Genomic DNA, 19,788 nt, shown 5'->3' on the forward strand with positions numbered 1-19,788 from the left:
GGGAGGTCCCTGGCTGGTTCCCAACAGCTCCTCTCATGTCTCTGTAGCCACCTCAGTGCTCCGGGCACTTCTCCATGTTATGCAGACCCCAGTTTGATGGAGAATTGAAGCAACTCTATTTTTCTGCTCTTTTTGACACTATGAAGCTGGAAATGAGTGAGTGATGCATCAGTCAGAGACAACAGGAACCCAGGAAGGGTGAGGAGTGGCAGTGTCCTCTGAAGGTGAATCCAAGTGCTTTGATGGCATGGTGGAGCCTGAAATTCAAGCTAATGGCTGGGAAATATTAGGACTTGAGCTCTGAGTCTGTGTTCTGACTGTTAACTTGTTGTTAATGCAGTGAATGGTTCTGCTGGGCTTTCCAGAGTGGAGCTGAACCTCAGCATCTCCTTCTGAACATTGAAATGGTCCTTCCCCAAATGAGCAGAAGACTCTGATTCTCAACCAGTTGACTTCAGTGGAAATTTCCACTGACTTCAGTGTACTTTGGCTCAAGCCCCAGGCTCGTATCTGCCCCTTCTAACCATTCGTGCAGCTTCTCTGCTTGCAGCTGCACAAGCGTTTATGGAAAAATGCATTTTAAAGCTCGGCTGAGGGCAGAGGTTGAAGGTAATAAGAGGAACCAAAGAAGTTCAAACTAATTCACAGATTTCTAGACCAGTTTGAGACGAAGAGAAAAAGAGATCTGTACTGAAGGTGGCCACTTAACAGAAAGTGAGTTGGTCTTAGCCCTTATGCAAGTCAATCATTCTTTATCCTCTTAGCATTTATTAAAAGTAAATTTTCCCCATTACTGCTTTTTCCCCCCCTCCCAGATTTAGTATTTGCAACCTGTTTCTTTAATTTCTAAAGATTTGTGGTAGAGTGATGGAATTTGCTCAATACCAGGAAACAAAAGCAACCCAAATTGAATTAGTTTAGAAAGGATCGATCTCATCTAAAGGGAAAAGTCTGTGACTGCTTCTTATCTTTCATGTGTTCTTTGGGGTGGGAGACACAGCATAGGCCAGGACATGGTGTATTTTTCCTGTTAAATATAGAGAGATTACGTTTGATTTGGCCTTAGATCTGTGAACTGGATGAAGTTTAAAGTTTGGCTCAGTGATACCTTCTTCAATGATAATAACGATCACAAAATCATAGAATATCCTGAGTGGAAGGGACCCACAAAGACCATTGAGTCCAACTCCTGGCCTTGCTCAGGACAACCCCAAGGATCCCCTGCTGTGCCTGAGAGTGTCGTCCAAAAGTTTCTTGAGCTCTCATAACAAATACCATTTTGTATTTTTGTGCTACCCCTTTTCTAGTATGGGGATTTAATGGTAACTCATGTTTTTCATTCTCCAGCAGCATAAATGGAAAGGAAATGGTAATTTGTTATTAATTCTCATGCATAATTTGCCATTTACCTCAGCAAGTACATTGTCATATATACACTGTGCACATAATTATTTGTGAGCCCATCCCTGTCTTGATATGAAGAAGTGGGAGGTGAGCCAAGAGATTGGGAAAACAAGTGATTTTTTCCCAAGGTCATGCAGCAGGTCGATCCAACCCTCACTCCCTGATGCCATCAGTGATTTCACATTAACATAAATGCACTAACAGGAGCTGGAGGAGGATGGAAAAGTGGTGATTTAAGAAATTAAAGCAGGGTTTTGGCCTGCTCCTATTGACTTCTGCTGGAGCAGAGGGGGAGATGGTGAGAGCACCTGCCATTGGGTGAGAGAGTGGGTGGATGTGTGGCCAGCAGGGAAGCCAAACTGCTGTAGGATTAAGGAGGATATTTCTGTCTTAGTGACTGGGTTTTATTTCCTTTCTGAGTTACAGCACCCAGAGCCTTGGTCCTTCTGCTTTGTGCAGCACTTTGAAGGTGAAAAAGCAGGGATGTGCTCATCTGGAGTACGACCATTCCTACGGCTCAGACAGGAGCAGCCAGGACAGAGGGGTCTGGCATCATGAGGCCAAAGAGATTAAACAGCTTGAAGAGAAATGGTGCACTCAAATCTTCTTGGAAAACCTGGTCTAGGAGGTTACTCCCTGCCCACGGCGGGGGGTTGGAATGAGATGATCTTTAAGGTCCCTCCAACACAAACCATTCTGTGCTTCTGTGATGGAGGAAATATCTTGGTGGGCAGACACATCTCTCAGAATTTAGCGTCCATTGGTTTCCCTGTGGTTGCAGAACCAGCCCATCTGCCACACAGTTTTAGTGCAGGTCACTTTCTGAGTGCCACAGATGAAAGGCACCATCATGTTCCCTCTGTATGAGCAGCCCAAGGAATTCTGTTTTGCCCAGTGGCTCTGTGGGGAAGAGAGCTACCTTATTCAGCAGCTTATTAACCTCAAACATAAGAAATCTTCAAAAAATATTCCAAGGCTTTCTCACCCATGATGAGACTGGCATTGAAATCATGGGGGTTCCAGGTGACAAACATCCTGACACCACAGGAGTGCAACAATTCTTTGGCTGCACCTTCTGCTCTCTCCTGACGTTTTTGCTTTCTGTCCCCCTTTAGGAAGGAAGCCAGGATGGATTACAGCTCACTCAGCGGGGTCCCGCGCTTCCTGACCCGGCCCAAGGCGTTTATGGTGTCTGTAGGGAAGGATGCCACCCTGAGCTGCCAGATCATTGGAAACCCCATCCCAGTGGTGAGCTGGGAAAAGGATAAACTTCCAGTCCAGTCTGGGGGAAGGTTTAAAACCACAGAGGACGGGGATTTGTATCGGCTAACCATCTATGACCTGAACCTGGAGGACAGTGGCCAGTACATCTGCCGGGCCAAGAACACCATCGGGGAGGCTTTTGCTGCTGTCAGCATCAAAGTGGGAGAGGAGACCACAGTCACGGAGTCAGCTCCTTACTTCATCCAGAAACCTTCCAGCATCAAAGTAACCTTGGGAGAAGACGCCATGTTCAAATGCAAAGTCCAGGGTAGCCCTCCCCTCTCGGTGAACTGGGAGAAGGACGGGAGATACCTGAGGAACAAGGCAGATGCTGGACGCTTCCAAATTGAGTCTGCTGGGGAGTCAAACGCTCTCACCATCCAGTGTGCCCAGCTGGGGGACAGTGGCACCTACACCTGCCGGGCAGAGAACCTCATCGGCTCCGCCAGCGCCTCGGCCGCGCTGGTGGTGGAAACGCATGGCTCCTCCAACCCAGGCAGCAGCAACTTCGATGCCAGCTGCGGCAAGACGGCCTCCTTGCTGTCCCACCTGCAGAAGAGGCGGGAGGAGATCAGGAAGATGGACATCTCCCACAGGACTCTTGACTCGGCTTCTGCCCAGTCGTACTCCGCGGTAGAGGGGTTGTCCAGCATCGGCTACAGCCTGTCCCAGGACTATGAGCGGGCAGCGGGACTGACCAAAGGAGCCCGCAACGCCACTTTCGGGGCGCTGACACGCATGTGCAGCGTGACGGAGGGGAAGCACGCCAAACTGAGCTGCTACGTGACAGGCGAGCCCAAGCCCGTGATTGTGTGGAAGAAGGACAACGAGGTCATCTTGGAAGGCCGGCGGCACGTCATCTATGAGGATGACCAGGAGAACTTTGTGCTGAAGATCCTCTTCTGCAAGCAGACAGACAACGGGCTGTACACCTGCACGGCCTCCAACTTGGCGGGGCAGACCTACAGCTCTGTGCTCGTCACTGTCAAAGGTGGGTGTTTGTGGTTCTCACCAGGGTGGGTGTGCCTGCAAAGAGACACCCCTGAATTGGGGTGGAGGTTTGAACAAAACTGCTGCCTCCAAACTGCTGCAGGGAAGCGTGGTTAGATGTGAATAAGGCTCTCCAGGTGGAAAGGGGCTTGTGCACTCGAATTGGTGACTTGGGGAGAGAAGTCCCATCGTTGGTGGCTTCTGGGAAGGGCACTAAAGAGGTGCCAGGCAGGGGTGGATGATATAGAACTGGCTGGTTGTGGAGTAGCTGGGATGCACCAGATCCCTACAGCTCCCGTCAGTCCTGGCTTTACAGTGATGTAAGAGATCTGTTCCCATGCTCTGGGTCAATGACTGCCAATGCCCCGTCTCACCCTCCAGGCTTTAATCACATCTGGGTTTGTGTTCACCACGGGGTTTACTCAGACGTGCCATTAGCAGTAGTAGTGGAAACCCCTCCCTACAGGATGAGTGTGTCAGGCTGCCTTGGATCCCCTGGGAGACCTACTCCAACTCTAATTACAGTCCAGCTCGGTTTTCCTGTACAGTGACCCACCAGCAGCCTTGTTCTTGCCAGGCTCTTCAGTCTTTTCCCAGTTTGTGTTGCTAGATAGTCTGTGTTCCTTGAATGCTCTGAGAAAATCTGCCAGGTCCAGGTTGCCTTTGTTTGCCATAGTCAGTGGTGAGGAGCTTGCCTTCAGAGGGTCACTGCAGACTGGTAAAGGTCAGACCAAGTTCTTCAGAATGACAACAAAAGTGTGACACACAGTTTTTATAGAATCCCAGAATGGTTTGAATCAGAAGAGATCCTAAAGATCATCTCATTCCAACCTCCTGCCATGGGCAAGGACACCTTCCACCAAAACAGGTTGCTCCAAACCCTGTTCAACCTGGCCTTGAACAATCCAGGAAGCTCGAAATTTTCCAGCTGCTCTCCCATTTGGCAAGGGGACAGCAGGCAGTTTGCAGCCCAGGTGTCACCTGTAAGTGAGCTGTCAGAAACAAAAGATTTTGCCACTCAAGTGGTAAAATTGATGTTTTTTTCACTGGCAGCAAAATAAATTAGAAATCCAAATAAGCAGGAATGATCTGTACTTCATACTTGTCTTTAAGTCTCTCTGGTTTTATTTGATTTTCTCTTTTCCCTTTTTTGGGCCTCCCCTTTTACGCTCAGAGTCTTTCCCATCAGTGGCTCAGTCCCTGTGTCCATCAGTGACACCTGATCCGTGGAACTCAGGGGCACCTGTCCCACCCCTTGCTGTCCCTTGGAGGTGCTGGGTGGCGTGGGGAGGGGCATTTGTCCTGTTCCATAAAGCTGTGATTGCCTCATGAGCTGGGACTCAGAGCAGAAGATCAATCCTGGCCCTTGGGTGGGTGATCACTTTGAGGATAGATCAAGCTCAGTTGCTCACCCAACACCTTGCAAAAACAAACACCCCCTGCTCTGCCTGTGCTTATCTGATTGCTCTCTTGGCCGCAACCCCTTCCAAAGGAGGTGGGGAAAGCAAGGGAAGCAGCCAGTCTGGGAGCAAGCACCATGGGAAAAGGTTATTGATCCGTGTCTGTTGTCCAGAGCTGCCTGTGAGTCAGGAGGCTGAAGTGGAAATGTTTATGGATTGTTTCTTTGTTACTTTGTACCATGTTTGGCTCCCTGTCCAGGCCAAGTCTGCCATGGAAAATCTACGTGTGTTGGTTATTATTAGGCCCTGATAAATGACTCTCCTTTGTGTCACCAGAAGTTCTTCTCAGCCCTCCCAAGACAGGTCAGAACGATGCAGCAGTGAAAAGAGCTTTTAATTCTGTTGTTTTATGTCACTGGTGATGCCATTGGCTCCTCTGCTATCGGGCTTAGGGAGGGAGAGCATCTTGCCATGCAAAGTTCTCTTTGCTCAGTCATGTAGGGAGAGGTTGAATTCTCCAAGCAGCCACCCTCAGAATTATAGAATCAGAATGGTTTGGGCTGGGAGGGACCTAAAAGGACGTCTGGTTCCAGCCCCCTGCCATGGGCAGGGGTGCCACTCACTGGATCAGGTTGCTCAGGGCTCTGTCCAACCTGGCCTTGAACATTTCCAGGGATGGGACATCCACAGAAAGCCTCCTATACTCTGTCAGTCTAGATCCTGAGGACCTAAGGACCCAATATTTGTGAACACTTTGCTAAGCCTGTGCCTTAAAGATCATTGAGCTGGAAAAAAAAACGTTTTTTGAGCTGTTCCTAAATGAGATTTAGTGAATCAGACTTGAATCTCAAAGGAGAGGCTACAGGGCAGAGAAATCACTCTCCCAAATAAGGAAAACTGAAGCTTGATTAGATTCAGAAATGTGTCTGGAACGGGGATAAAATCACAATCCGTACACTGAGATGTGAGCTGTGGAAAGAGTTGGGAAATTTTTCCCAAGAATAACCTTTTAACAAACCAAGGAGTGGGGAGGATGGGAGGAACACGAACAACCAGCTTGGATTTCCTGAAGGTTTTGGAGATTTCCCTAGGCCATGTGTAAAGTTGGTGAGAACAGAATTCAGGTCTCCATCCTGGGCCAAGCGATGTTCACTGGAGTCCCTGAATAAAGCAACCAGATACTGGGTGAGAAGGTTAAAGGTTGCAAGCCAAACTGGATAGAGATGCGTAAAACACCCTTGTGCTGAGGCCACTTTATTCTCCCTCTGACCAGATGTGATTTTGGATGGTCACTGTTATGACAGTCCCACTGGAGATCTGAAAGAGAACTGCAACTTGAGAAATGAGGAGGTGGAAAAGAAATTTGGAAAGCGCAGTAACTAGGAAGATCAGAGGCACAGGATGGTGGAAGCTTGTCCATCCACCTTTAGCCAGCTCTTTCTGGAAGGATTTTCCATATTCTTACATTTCCTGGATCATTTTCATTAGGCAGAGGGAAAACTTGCCTGTGGAACAATAAATGTGAGAATTCCAGCAATAAGAAAGTGGAAAGGTAGGCAAGTGAGAGAGTGAGGTCCAGAGGACAGATGTGCCTTGAGAAGGTTAAGAAAACATTGGGCTTCTTTGCAGGCTGCACCTATTCTTAGCAAAATATGTGTTAGCAGGACTTGCTTTTTAAAAATAACATCATCTCCTTGCCAGTTTGCTTGCTATAGACCAAACAAAAAAGCCTATGACAGTCTGGAGAAATATCTCCTCAGGATAAGCAGCAAAATTAATCTCTGATCTAAGTTCTTGCAGTTTCCTGCTAATTCCATGAGCTGCTCTTGCTCTGTGCTCCCTCAGGGTTTTGCTCTGCTGGTGGGCCTCTCTCACATTTTTCTGAGGTGGGCAGGTTTTGGCAGCTCTCTTATTTTCTCTCTTATCTTATTTGCATGCCTCTGACCTGGGCAAGGGTCTAGGCCAGATGATTTGAGATGCCTGCTCTCAGGAGACCTGGGGTCCTTCTGTGGTCCCCTGACCCAAATCAACCCCCTCTGCCTGACCAGGCACATTCTAGACCTCGTAAAGAGCACGAAGATATGCTCATGAGGACGAGGAAGCTGGTGGGTTTTGGAACCACTCTGACATCTCCAAAAGCAGTGGGCTGGGTTCATCCCATGCTCCAATTCAGTTTATCAGCTGCTGTCCCTCCGAAGCTCCATTCAGAGGGAGATAAGACGTGTGTGCACATGTCAGTAGGACGAAAGCAGAGTTGTTTTCAGAGGATATCTGTGACCCCAAGCTGCCAAAGATAGCCTTGTACTGCCTTTCCCTGGCTGGGAGAGCAGTGCTGTTACTGCAACGCGTTTGTAAGAGCCGACCAACCCTTCTGTGCTTGGACGTTTAAGAGCTTTTTCCTGGAATAGCTTTTTTTTTGGGTTTTTGTTTTTTTTTTTTTCACTTTAGGTGCTGCTTAGTGCCTGTAGAGGGAGAGGGGTTAATGATATGGCCAGCTGCTCCAAGTATGGGAGTACACTTGTGTGCTTCTCAGGTGCAGCTTGTGTTTCTTTTTGGCCCTTGTGCAGGTCTGCGTGCTCCCAGTGTCAGCTCCAGCCTCCCTCCTGCCAGAGGGCTGCATCCTGATCAGAGCTTTCTTGGCCTCACAGAATCCCAGAAAGGTTTGGGCTGGAAGAGACCTTAAACCTCATCTCTTTCCAACCCCTGCCATGGGCAGGAACACCTTCCACTATCCCAGGCTGCTCCAAGCCCCATCCAACCTGGCCTTGGACACTTCCAGGGATCCAGGGGCAGCCACAGCTTCTCTGGGCAACCTGTGCCAGGGCCTCCCCACCCTCAGAATAAAGAATTTCATCATAATATCTAATCTAACCCTGAAAAAAATTCAGGAAGAAAAGAAAAAAGGGTAATCACCATCTGGAGTGTGGGCAGAGCAGATCTGTGTAGCCACAGCTGAAGGCTCTTCAAGGCAAGACTTTGACTTGCCTTAAACTGAGACGTATTTAGGCAAATAATTTTTTTTAAAAATGACCAGTTGACATGGCGAGTTAGTGTCACCTTCCTGTTCCTGGACATATTGTATGGGTACTCAGTCAGGTTTTAAACTCAGGATAACAACCAAGGTAGTCCATAGCATTGCTCCTTCCTGGTGTCCCGTCAAGACTCTAGGGTTTGGTATCTTATTTAAACTGAAAGAGGGGAGGTTTATATCAGATATTAGGAAGAAATTCTTTACTGTGAGGGTGGTGAGGCAGGATGGAGTCACAAAAACCAGCTGGGAGCTGGCACAGCTGTAATTGGAAGGTGAAGGTACGTATCAAGGCATGATCTCTCACGAAGCATGAGCAATGTATCAGCACTGGCTAATCCAAGTGTGGGACATGACTGTGGCACCAGTCCCGTGGCCCTGACCGCCGGCTGTCCTCTTCAGTCCAGCTCCCCTTTCTCCACTTTAGGGCTGAGGTACCAGGGTGATGTCACAGCGCAGCTGTCACTGGAATTCGACATTGTTCAGTTCATAAAATGACTTCCCTCACTATCATGCAGCTGCTTCGTGTGTTTGATCTATGCTTGGGTTTGGCCCTAAGCCAGAGCACTGCAGCCCCACTGCTGGAGGAGGGCTGAGGCAGCTGGGAGACTCGGGCTCATTCTCTAGTTCTTTTATTGCCATTGACAAAAGCTGATACAGAGCCTTTGGTGCTGGTGGGGAGAACAGAAAACTCCTCCATTTGTGCTTTTCCCCACACCTGACCTGTGCACAGCCACCTCTCAGCTCTCTGTGCCCTTTCAGATCACTCTGCTGAGCTTATTTCTGCTGTAAGACCCTTAAAATATTGGTTCTTGCATCAGTTGACTGGCTCAGCTGCTCACTCTCACCTGGAATTGCTGCCCGTGACCAGCTTGGTTGTTACTGACCCAATTCTAGCAGGATTGCTTTGAAAGGTTTTGCTCCATCCTGGTCTTGAACACTTCCAGGGGTGGGGCGGCCACAACTTCTCTGGACAAGTTGTGCCAGAGCCTCACCACCCTCACAGTGAAGCATTTCTTCCTAAATTCCCATCTAAACCTACTCTCATCATAAACTCCTGTTTCTCCTTTCTGTTTTTACCTTCTTAAGAACCCTCCATACCCTTCAAGGCAAAACTGAAGGATCTTGAAGTGAGGGAGAAGGAATCTGCCACCTTCCAGTGTGAAGTGCCTGTTCCTGGGACAGAGACAGCTTGGTTCAAGGAGGAGACCAAGCTCCAGCAGAGCAAGAAGTACAACATCGAGGAGGAGGGCACCTACCGCCGGCTCACCGTCCAGAACGTCACCACGGACGATGATGCTGTTTACATCTGTGAGATGAAGGAAGGCAGCAGGACCATCGCAGAGCTGTCTGTCCAAGGTGAGAAAGGCTCTTGGCATTTCAGATTGGCCAAAAGTGTGAGATTCACATGTGAGACTTCAGACTCGACCTTGTGAGCAGCTTTTACCCCCTCCATGTGTGCACTGAAGAGGAGCAGAGTCCCTTATGGTGTGAGAATGTGGTCAGTGGGTCCCTGGGGCTCCTGCCAGGGTGTCTCTGGACACAGGGCCACACAGCAGGGACAGGCTGTGTTGCTGCTCAGGATGTCACTCAGTGGGATCCCATGCTGAAACCTTGAGCTGTAGCCTGGCCCTGTAGACTTTCCTTAACATGACCCCAAGCATCAGATGTATCCCCTGGAACTGTCACTCTCATCTTGTCCAGTGTCCAGCAACAGTGGTGAATCTTGTCTGGGACTGGTGCTGACCGCAATGGGAAGGGGGTGTAGCAGCTGTGGTTTGTGGCCAGATGTGTGGTGCAGGCTGCAGTCAGCACCAGGATGGTTTAGATTGGAGAACACATCCGTGCTCCAGATCCCTGGCAGCTGGAGCTGTTCTCTGGAGTTTGGAAAGGGGACAAGGAAAGGACAACGTGTGGATGGCCATGTCCAAGTGTCCTGAGTCCAGTGGTTCAGACTGAAGTGGGAGTAGGTGTAGATGGGTATGGTATGGGTGTCTCTCAGTGAGTAGACACAAACCCCAGAGCTGTCGGCACTGGATACTGTCACAGCTACAGGATTAATCTTGTCCTGACTCATTTGAAGCTTGATTATACTCCCAGTGAAACCAGGAATTCTTCATATATAAATTACTCCAGGACAGCCGGGTGATGTGCATCCTCATGTAAATTCCTTTTTGTACCACCAGTAAAGAGCTGGAAGTGCACAGAGGTGGATGCAGGAGGGAAAATTTAGTCCAGGGACATGGGAGAGTTCAGACTGGCATCTTTCTGTTGCACCTTCTGTTAGGTCTGGAGCAGCCAAGCCCTGTGTGTTTGGCCCTGGTAGGACGGCTGGTATTTTTTTCACTTGTTCGTGCTATAATGGTATGTTCCATCCAAAAGAGAGTGACTGAGCCAGGTGGAGCTCTCCGGAGGGAAAGGAGGCAGAGCCTTCCTGGGGGAGTCTTGTGCCTGCCCTGGGAGGGGATTGGAGAGAGCAAGGTGGGGGCTGTGGGATGGGGGCACCGCTGAGGGCAGAGAGGTCAAGGAGGAGGATTAGCAGAGAATCAGGTCTTGAATCTTGTGGTGAAGTCTGTGCCTGATCTGTTACTTCTGGAGGGAGTTCAGCATTGCTGTTCGTTAAACAGCTCTGGGTGATCTGCCTGGGCAAAGCCTCTTTCACCTCTCAGGGACTGCTCTGGAGATGGAGCCAATCACCATCGGTCATTTGGGGTGGTCTCTGGTGCTGTGTCCAGTCTTTCCTGTGAGTAGTCACATCTTATAGCTTTGAGATTATCCTAATAAGTGATGATAATCACAGTCACTTGGAAAGGACAAAAATTCATTCAATGTGAATTTCTGTGTTGACACTAAGAAGAAACCTAAGACTTTCAGGGTCTTTCTCATTAATTCAAGTAACTTCTGTGCCTGCCATGTTGGTTATGTGACTTACTGGTGACTTTAATGAAGGCAAAATCCCGAAGGCAGAGGAGAGAGACCTGTCTGCCTTAAGACTGACCTACTTTAGCAAAGTTTTAAACTGAATTTCCAGCCTATGTGGACAATGAAAGCTGTCAAATCTGTTCTTGGCAAGGCCATGTATATTTTGTGTTTACCCAGCAGCTGGCTCTGCTTGGTAGGCAAGAAACCCGAGTGACTGCAGTCAAAAAAGATTTGCTTTTTTCTCTTTGAAGGCCAGAATGAGTCCTTGGGATCATCTGCTCTGTGTGACTCAGAGCCTTGGAATTTATTTTCAGGTGTCTGCATGGTGTCTATAATGTTTCAATTGGGTGTGGACTAGTCCTGTTTCAGTCTGGACAGTCCGGTGTCACCGAAATTTTTAATATCTGCCATTTGCTGACTGTGATTATTTTGTGATTTGAAGGGAACATCATTAAAAAACTTCCACGGAAAACTGCCGTCTTCGTCAACGACACAGCCACCTTCTGCGTGGAGCTGGATAACGACTGCCAGAACATCCGGTGGCTGAAAAACAAGGAAGAAGTGAAACCCAGCGACCGAATCTCCATCACTCACTCTGGCAAACAGCACACCATGACCATCCGGGAGTGTAAGATGGAAGATGCTGGTGAGATTGCCTTCCTGGCCGATGAAAGCAGGACTTCTACCCAGTTCACTGTGACCAGTAAGCTTCTCTTTTATTTGGCCTTGGTGTTGTGTCTTCCCACGGCTGCTCCGTGGCAGCATTGTTGTTCCAAATGCCACCATGATAATTTTGGTGTCCAAAACCAGCTGAAGGTTTCATGTCTGTCACAAAAAGCTGATAGCCTGACCGCGAGTGTTATGAGATGTTTGGAGGGATCAAAACAGAGCGAATATCTGTAGAATCATGGAATGGCTTGGGTTGGATGGGATCATCTCGTTTCACTTCCTGTGATGGGCAGGGACACCTTCCATTAGATCAAGATTCTCTTGTCCAGCCTGGCCTTGAACGCTTCCAGGGATGGAGCATCTGCAGTTTTTCTGGGCAAGAGCAGCGCTGGACCTGAAATGAAATTTTGGTGAAGTTGCCTAATTTTATTTCGCATTATTTAGATGACACTGCATTTCCCAGGCAAAATCTGCTTTATTTAAGACAAAAATACATATGATTTCTGGCTCTGCTGCAGTTCTGGTTCATATATGAACAAACCATCCAATCCAGTCACAATTTGGGAAGAGTAATGCTTCTTTTCTCCCACCAATGCGATTGGTCAATGGCAAAAAGGAGTCCTTAAATAAAAGATACGTAACTGCTGTGTTATCTAAACTTAATTGTGGCATTCTGATGAAGGAATGCCATTCTGATGAAGGAATGCCAATGAGGAAAAAAATGAGGGAGGTGTCACATTTGGCTTTGTGACAGTTTCTAAGGTATTTGCAAAGCTGTAACACCCAATTCCCTATGCAATGGGAACAATAAAGTACAGTTTGATCTCAGACTCTGCTGTTTAAATGATGAAGAAAATGTTGATTCATGGAACAGAAATTATAAGAAGCTGCCTTCCCACAAACAGGTATTGCTGAAGAAAATATTGCATTACCATTTCTGATGGCAAGGTCAAGAGATCTCATTCCAGGGCTTAGCGCTCAGCTTAATGTTACCCTAACTGGACCTTTGACATCTATCTGTGACCATCAGTTACTGACAGGCTGGTAACCGTGCACCCCAAAACACTTCTGTGACTATTTATGTAGGGAAGGAAAAGCGTATCGCGTTGAGATTTCCTATTTTTACACTTCGTGCATATCGGATTTGCTGCTTGGAGAATCCTGTGTACTATGTCCACATCTTTCTCAATTAGCTGGGTGAGATTGGTGGTGCCTGTTCAGATATCCTTTGTAATATACAGGCAATGTTTGTGTATTACTTGGCATCTTGCGTTGTTACCATGCCCATTTTAAAGATGGGCAAACTGAAGCAGAAAGGAGATCAGCTGTCCCCAGACTCGGTTTTTAGTTCAGGCTCATCAACAAACTCCATCTACAGTCAGAAATTCTTCAGTATGTGCACTGTGTGATTGTTTCACCCATTTCCCACACCTTCTTTAAGTTGGATTAATTGCTCCTGAGTGTGCTGTTCATGGGATCACAGCTGGAGTCTGGTTGACTGACTTAACCCAGACACCTTTCACATAGCCAAAATTAAATGAAATGGATCCTGTGCCATGTCAGAAGAGGTGTAACTAGAGCACATCAGATAATTCCTTTTGACCATGTCAGTGGCAGCACGTAGTGAATAATCCTGATGGGACTTGAGCCTTCTCTAAAGGGTCCAAGAGGAATAAAAGGGTGAAAATAAATATTCATTACATATACCTGTAGGAATAAGTCTGTGGCCTCAGGTACTGTAAAACAGCAACATCTCCTCAATAGCAGGGTCTCATGGTGGGGACATGTCTTTGTCATTTCCTTTTGAAGGTAATTCCCCAACCCCACAGCTGGATCTGCATAAGTTAGTGAAACAAAGATCCCAAATGATGTCACTCTTGGGAGACAAAGTTATAACACAGTTTCTGTGACAAAAAATTCAGGAGCAGGACAGATACCCAGATGAAAGAAGCTGCAGAGAACATCCAAGCCTGTGCAACAAGCCAAGCTCTCCATAAATTTTAAAAGATTTGAACAACCTTTGCTGATGGTTTTACCCATCTTCTGGGTGAAAATAAGAAGCTGTGTGTTAGCTGCTTTGTCCAGGAGCTCTGTAGGACAGTAGTATGGGTCTGTATCCAGCACTGAAGATTTAAGCCCACAAAATGTTTGTTGAAGACTCTCTGACTGCGTTGACAGTTTTAATATTGTGTGGAAATCACACTTATTTAGCTGTGCAATACAAGTATTGAACATTAAAGTTTGGACTTGATCTGGGATGATAATGGTTCCGTGATCTTTGTGTAAAGCAGCCCCAAAAGCATCTTCCATCCATTCTCTTGCTTTTTCATTTCACATCAGTGTTTTAACTTTTCTAAAAACTAAAGTTTTTAACTTTTAGTCCAGCGTAATCCCTTTCAGCTTTTCCACTCTGACGTGAACTTACTGCTCTGTTTTGTTTTGTTTCTTTCCCTTGCGCAGTTCCCAAAAAACCTCCCACTCAACCCCCAGCTCACCCTGTGGTGAAAAATAAAACAGAAACCTCAGTGACACTGGCATGGTCCCCTCCGAGGATGGACCGGCCCATTCCAGTCGATGGATATATCGTGGAGCGCAAGAAACTCACCGGCTTCACCTGGGTGAGGTGCCACGAGTCCCACGTCCCTGTCCCCGAGCTCACGGTGAGCAACCTGTCAGAAGAGGCTGACTACCAGTTCAGAGTGTCTGCGGTCAACGCCTACGGACAGAGCCCCTACCTGGAATTCCCTGGGAGCTTGCACCTTGGTGAGCACGAAACCAGCACAAAATGGGGTGATCGGACATGTGGGTGCTTTAAAAATGTTTCCCACGACTTTGAGGACAGAGCAATGGCCCAGCAAATCCTCTTTCCCTTTGCTGCTGGTTGTCCTGCCTCATGTCAACCACTGACCTCCACCAAAGGGATGAAGGAAAAAGTCCAAAACCATCACAGTGATGGTGGTTGGGTTTCTGTGGTAGAGCTGTGGGTGTGTTTATGTTCCAGTGCCCCACATCAGGCTGTGGGAGAGGCAGAGCTCTCTGCTATGGACCTTAAACCTGTAAATGTTTCTTCTGCACCTGCAATGAAAAGAAAAATGGAGATGGCCTTATGATATAAATTTCAATATATAGACTCGAGATATCGCTCTTGCACCTAGAGAATCTGTATGGGTGATCATAACATCACAAACACCAAGTTCTAGACAGTCTCTCTTTAATCTCAGAGTTTCTAAGAGAATTACAGGGGTTTTGCTTTCTTTCTAGGGTGCCAATGTGCCCATAGAATCATTGGGTGCCATGGGATTTCTTCTTCCTTTGAATCACTGCACTAGAAAAAAAATCTGTACAGATACTGAAGACCCACACAAACTTTGATCATACTGTGTCTTGTGATTGTATCACCTTTGTCCCTCGCTGTCTAAACACACCTGTGTTGTCCTAGAATATCTAGAACTGACTTGTAGGGAAATCCAGAAGTCCCTCCTTTGGAAATCTAAGAATAATACAAGCTGTTCAATAAATAGCACACTTGTAGGGGCACCTGGGTCTTTCTGGCTTCTGTCTTTATACGTTTTAGGGATTTAAAAAATCAGTAAAATATGCCTGTTGTTCTTGACCTGCAAAAACAGGACTCCAGAGGTCAGTTACCTGCAGCTGAAGGAAACAAATCCTTTAGACCAACCATGCATGTCCTTCAGGGCATGAGAATTGTATATGGCTGCATGAATTTGTTCTCACGTCTTGTTTAGCCTGACAATTTGGTTCTTAAGATGAAATATCCTCCAGCATGACAGTCTTGTTCTCAGAGACATGTTGTTCTTCCGTAGAACCCGTCCTGGCTGTGAAAAACCCCCTGACAACAGCTGAAGTTGCACCTGGAGGGGACGCTCATTTCACTGTTGACCTTACCAAGACATGTTCCGGCACTTGGTACCTGAATGGCAAAGTCTTACAGGAAAGTGAGACCTACATCATTAACAGAACTCAAACCACTCACACCCTGGTCATAAAGAAAGTCACCAAGAAAGATGATGGGGCAGAAGTGAAATTTGTTGCCAGTGGTGTTGAGACCAGCACCAAGATGAGAGTGAAAGGTATTTATTGCCATTGCTGTCCTTTCTTCTCCCAGTCAAGGGGTGCTTGCTGGGATCTGAGGGTTAAAGCTGGGGCTGGAGGCTTTCCTTGGTCTGTGGGAAGCGTCTGGAATTGTCATGTGATTAATGTGCGTCCTGGTAATGACCTCACAGGATAGCTCAGAGTGAGCTGATCTGGCCAGCTGGTGGTATCTGAACTAGATTGCTTCACATCAGCTCATGAACTTCTGTCAAATTCACAACCATCTGTCAGGGGATTCTGTCACCAAATCTGCCACTAATTCACCCTAAAGTGGTCATTTCAGCTCCAGGATTGACCAGCCTCTTTGACTGTAATAACCTTTCAAAGGGAAAGGAGCATTAATTACTAACAAAGCTTTTCTTGTAGATTTTTTTTAGTCCGCCATGTGTGGGATATACAAGTTAGTATCCTGGAACTTGACTTATGATCAAGTTTTCCTCTATGAAACAACAGTAAAATCTGTACCTACCACATTGCAAGGCAAAACATAATGAATTCATAATGAATCTTTTATTCTGGAAGGATGTGTTTGGCTTTGGGAGAAGATCTCTGCAGAAGCATGTTTAGAGTATTATTTATCAATAGAAAAAAAATGTGTTGGTTTTTTTTCTTAGTGACTCTGGCAATAAAAACAGATCAAGTTTTCTGAGCTGGAAAAAGCCACTCAGTATTGACAGGAGTGTGAGGACAGGAGCAGGATCTAATACCTTCAGAGATCTCACAGGCTACAGCAGGCCTGTATCAGGGATAAGTTATCTCGATATAACTCGAAATAACAAAGCCTCTTGTCCTGGCAGGAGCTGCAGTGAGATTCACCAACAAGAGCAAAGACGTAGAAAAAGTCTCCACTCGGCTGCTGGAGGAAGCCAAACTCCAGGCTGAGCTTTCAGACGCAGAGGCCACTGTGAAGTGGACGAAAGATGGGAAGGAGCTCAAGGCCAGTGAAAAATACGAGCTCCAAACTGTGGGGAAGAGGCGCATCCTGAAAATCCGCAGCACTGCCGAGCAGGACGCTGGAGTTTATGAGTGTGTCTGTGAAGGGGATAAAATGCTCTTCCAGCTCTCAGTGAAAGGTACGTGACTGCCTGGGCTGCTCTGCACTAATGGTGTTCCTGCCCTAAACTCATGGAGCCATCAAGGCACACGAAGGGAGTGCTCCAGAGGGAGTCTGGCAATTGCCCATCAGCATCCAGCCTTGATAATGTGGTCCCACAGCAGAACTGGGGAGCAAATACAGGAGCTGGCACTGGCATGGTGGTAAGGGCTGTGCTTTCACTAACTGGCATCTTGATATGCCAGGGAATTTCATGTAATTTTGTGAGGTCTAGTGGTGGGCTGGGAAAAGTGCTGTTGAGATGAAGAAATCCAGCCTCAGGGGCTGGCCATGACATGGGATCCCATGTCTGCCCCACACTTGCTGTGTGACATCAGACAAGTCACTGAGGAGAGAGTTCAGCTCTGATTAAGGTTCTGATGGGACAAGATCATCTTGGCTTTGTGGGATTTGGGTTTTTTTGTTATTTTTTTAAGGATTTTTTTGTTATTTTCTGTCAAGACTGTGGTGGATAAGAACAGACCTTTCCAGGGCACACTGGATGGCTTAACCCCTACCTGCTTACAAGGTGTTCAGATGTGTAGAAAAAACCAGAAAAATGGGGCTTTATTTTGATATTTCTTGAACCAGCACTGTTTTGCAGCTGCCCTGTTTTTTTTTTTTGGCTGTTCTTCCTTTCATGGCAGTCTCTAACTTTACTCTCAAACCAACAGCACTAAGCCTCCTTCTTGCAAACCTTCCAGTCTGTACAAGATTTGATGAACTACAGTAAGGCTGGCTCTGCCTTGAAGGGGACCAGGTTTTGCCTAAAACCCCCAGTGTATCCCCAGACTGTTCCTCAAATGGACCATCAGATGTCTGTTGAGGTTCAGAGTGCACAGCCCCACCTCAGGCCAGTCCAGCCTGTTGTCAGACTGCCACTGCAACTGTGGGAAAACCAAAAACTCTCCAACAACATTTTTTAGCGCTGGAAAATCAAGGCATTAGGTTATTCTGGCCAGGATGTGCAACAGAAATCATTTCATCCACACATTGCCTGGGTTGTGCAGAGAAAACCATTCCGTCACACGTGATCTTTACTAGATTTTTCACATACTTATACAGACAAAACCCACAGAAATTAATTGTTTCAATGTTCATTGGTCCCAAGTTAGGCAGTTCTTAGTATTTGGTTTCCTATTGGTTATTGATCCCTTTGCCTTCAATGTTAATTAGGTTCTCATTCTTCATCCTCTTACTGATCTTTTCCTGGACCAGGTGTCTCTGACCATGCCAGGGGTGATGTCTGGAGTTGATGTTCATTAATGATTGTTATCTTTTGTGTATTTTCTGTGCTACCTCCTGTCTGTTGAGATGTTCAGCTCATCGGGCCACGAGCAGTGAAACAGTCCTTTGAAAATAAACTTCAATTCCTTTAAAGGCAAACAAAACCCCTGACTAAAGTTACATAAAAATTTTAAACTTTGTATTGTTTCCAACAAGACTGGGGTGATTTCTGCAGCTGTTTTTCTTTGAACTGGCAAGTTCACTCAGTAAAGCCATTTGATTTCCATGTTCTGTCCCACAACTCACCCTCACCTTCCTCCCAGCCATGATCTCACTGTTTGTGCACGGAGCAAGTCTGAGGTGCTTCATCCTCGTGTTCTGCTGGCACCTCACCCTCCTTGGTCTCTGTAGAAACAACAAAGCCTGAGAATAGCGTGGGTTTTTTTGCATTTGACAGCTTGTTTGGTTGTTTCAAAGAGCAAACTTGAGAGAGCTGAAAAAAAATTAAAATGTGACTCAATCTATATAGAGAGGAATTTCTGTCTACAATTGGCACCTGCTCTTAATTTTGATTTTTTTTCTCTCTTGCCCTACCTCTTTAGCATCATTTTTCATGCTGACAGTTCTACCCACATTTAATTGAATTACTCGATGGATGCTTCCATGTGTTTTTCACTGTAGTGTGACTGTCAAATGAGCAATCAATGTTATTATTTTAAAATCTGCTTTGACAAGCAGTAATTTCAAGTCTGCTGTTTACAGCTTGATTCCTGGAGAATCACCTTTGGTACCTCTCATCCTTGCGGGATGAGCCTCAAAAATTCTGTATCAACATTTTACCTTCCATCATCAACACCTTTTATCAGCCACAGGGAGTTGGGGAATCATTTGAGGAGCAGGTCAGCTGTAAATGGCACGTGGGCATCAGGTGGCTGCCCAGGGGCCACTCTGCCAGCCATGGCCACCGTGTCACTGCCTGGGCCTCCTGCCCACAGCAGCCAGAAATGCACTTGCCATTTGTCACTGCACTGCCCTGAGCCCCACGTGCCAGGCACCCTCTGACACATGACCTCCCATGGTGACAAGGGACATCTGAGACGTCTCCTTCAGGCTGCTGGGGTTGTACTTTTTGCTCTGGTTTTCTGAGGAAGGGAAAGGTGAATGAATGAACTCATCTGCCTCTTCTTCCTCCCAAAACTTTGAACCCGTGGGCTGAGTTTCAGTAATGCTGGTGAAGAAATGTCTTAGCAGCCCCTTTCCCCTTTCCCCTTTCCCCTTTCCCCTTTCCCCTTTCCCCTTTCCCCTTTCCCCTTTCCCCTTTTCCCTTTCCCCTTTCCCCTTTCCCCTTTCCCCTTTCCCCTTTCCCCTTTCCCCCATATGTTAAAAAGTTGTTAAAAATTTAATTCCATTATCCAAAGGCTGATGGGACTGTGGTTTCAGGATCACATTTTTAGCTTGGATATTGGTGGGGGTTTGAATTTTTTGCTTTGAGGCAATTGGTGACTTGATTATTTCACATCATGTTAATATGATGCCAGATTTATTGTTTATTTTCTATGCTCCAGTTAATTTTCGGGCATAAATTTCTTTCCATTTCAGTCCTATGAAATATCCATATAGATTTTTAATTTTATGTAGTTTAATTGATCTAGATTACATTTTAACCTCCTTTAGAGTCA

At 46.7% G+C, this 19,788-nt stretch overlaps 1 protein-coding gene across 1 annotated transcript in view; it reads left to right on the forward strand.

Annotated features, from left to right (window-relative positions):
- The window catches only part of OBSCN (obscurin, cytoskeletal calmodulin and titin-interacting RhoGEF), a 143,255-nt gene that overhangs the window by 5,308 nt on the left and 118,159 nt on the right, over positions 1-19,788 (forward strand). Inside the window, exons 2-7 of the mRNA XM_039549201.1 lie at positions 2,520-3,658; positions 9,175-9,444; positions 11,450-11,710; positions 14,137-14,439; positions 15,501-15,767; positions 16,587-16,862. Of these exons, the coding sequence (XP_039405135.1) occupies positions 2,533-3,658; positions 9,175-9,444; positions 11,450-11,710; positions 14,137-14,439; positions 15,501-15,767; positions 16,587-16,862 (2,503 nt within the window). The 5' untranslated portion in view covers positions 2,520-2,532. The remainder of the gene's footprint in view (positions 1-2,519; positions 3,659-9,174; positions 9,445-11,449; positions 11,711-14,136; positions 14,440-15,500; positions 15,768-16,586; positions 16,863-19,788) is intronic.

This window comes from Corvus cornix, chromosome 2 (assembly GCF_000738735.6).
Source record: "Corvus cornix cornix isolate S_Up_H32 chromosome 2, ASM73873v5, whole genome shotgun sequence".
In the NCBI taxonomy this organism is placed as follows: domain Eukaryota; kingdom Metazoa; phylum Chordata; class Aves; order Passeriformes; family Corvidae; genus Corvus; species Corvus cornix.